General features: G+C 35.7%; 1 protein-coding gene across 1 annotated transcript in view; it reads left to right on the plus strand.

Annotated features, from left to right (window-relative positions):
• Positions 1-260: 260 nt before the first annotated feature.
• Positions 261-1,273, plus strand: part of INSRR (insulin receptor related receptor) — a 467,004-nt gene continuing 465,991 nt past the window's right edge. Inside the window, exon 1 of the mRNA XM_044079802.1 lies at positions 261-815. Coding sequence (XP_043935737.1) covers positions 722-815 — 94 coding nt within the window. The 5' untranslated portion in view covers positions 261-721. The remainder of the gene's footprint in view (positions 816-1,273) is intronic.

Raw genomic sequence — 1,273 nt, forward strand, 5'->3', positions numbered from 1 at the left:
ATGCTGTCTAAAGTTTCTCTCAAGCCTACAACAAAAATTACCTCTGCTTACTAGTTTTAGTGCATATCTCTCTCTCTCTCATTTACTCACAGACACACATGGAAAAAAATTATACACAGGGTAGGGCAACTTGCAATTCAACACTAATATCAGCCAATGAAAAGAAATGACTGTCAATGACAGTGATTTAGTTAAGTGAAGAGAGAATAAAGGGGTGGTCCTTTCTATACTTCCTACACCTGTCCTGTTACAGTCACATACACCTGTTAGGAGCTTTTCAGTTTTTTGCCAGACTTTCTAGGCAGAAATATGTTCCTGAGGTTTACATAGTTGTGTTCTTTTTCAGAGCCTGCAGTTAGTTAACAGCTGGAAGCAGTTAAGAGCTAAAAGCCAACCAACATATACAGCTAAGAATGACTACTTTTTAAATCTTTTATTGAGTTCACAAAATTTCAGTAGTACAGTTAGAAAGTGAAATCACTTTTTGAGCACATGCAGCTGACAGGACAGTGACACAAAACAGGGGATCTCCTACCAGCTATGCTCAGACGTTTTTACAGCAATGAAAAGTTAAATTAATTTCATCAGTTTCATTTTTGGGGTGAGCATTTTGCTTTTTCCTAGTCTACCCCAACTAACCTGCAAAGTTTGAGTTTCACTCAAAGCAGAGCATCTACTTGTCACTGGAAGCTTATGGTGTATAAGAACTATCTTCAGAACCATGAGGTTGGCACACAGAGAAATAAGTGTCTGGATTCTGCTTTTCTGTACATTTGTTCTGATACTTCACCAGGTTACAGTGGGACATGCAGAAAGTAAGTTGACATTTTTGTAACCTTCAGTTTGTGTTTTAATGTACTGGTATTTCATTAGTCATTTTTAAGCATGCATATTGTTTAAATTGCATTGTGTTTTTTGCTTCTGCCTTTTCTTTTAATAGAAGGAATGTATGCATCTGTGTGCATAGTCATATAAGCATGAGACAATATCTTTTTTTTACATTACAGAATCTTGGTGCAGGTGAAAAGTGATTGCTAGAAATTTAAAACAAGCAATAGTTTGAAATGGCAAAAACAACACCAATATCATAGCAAAATGTTATTTTTCTAAAAATCATCTTCAGCATGGACAGATTACAGCTTAAATAAAAGATAGGCGAAGAGCACAATTAAATAGAAGTCTTTTATATATGTTCTATGCAGTCATTTTAGGACTGCCTGTTCCTCCATGTTCCTGCTAAGCAAAAAAGAAAAAAAAATAGTACTGACTGGGG

The sequence above is a fragment of the Protopterus annectens genome, chromosome 8.part0 (genome assembly GCF_019279795.1).
Source record: "Protopterus annectens isolate FY-2018-M chromosome 8.part0, PAN1.0, whole genome shotgun sequence".
In the NCBI taxonomy this organism is placed as follows: domain Eukaryota; kingdom Metazoa; phylum Chordata; order Ceratodontiformes; family Protopteridae; genus Protopterus; species Protopterus annectens.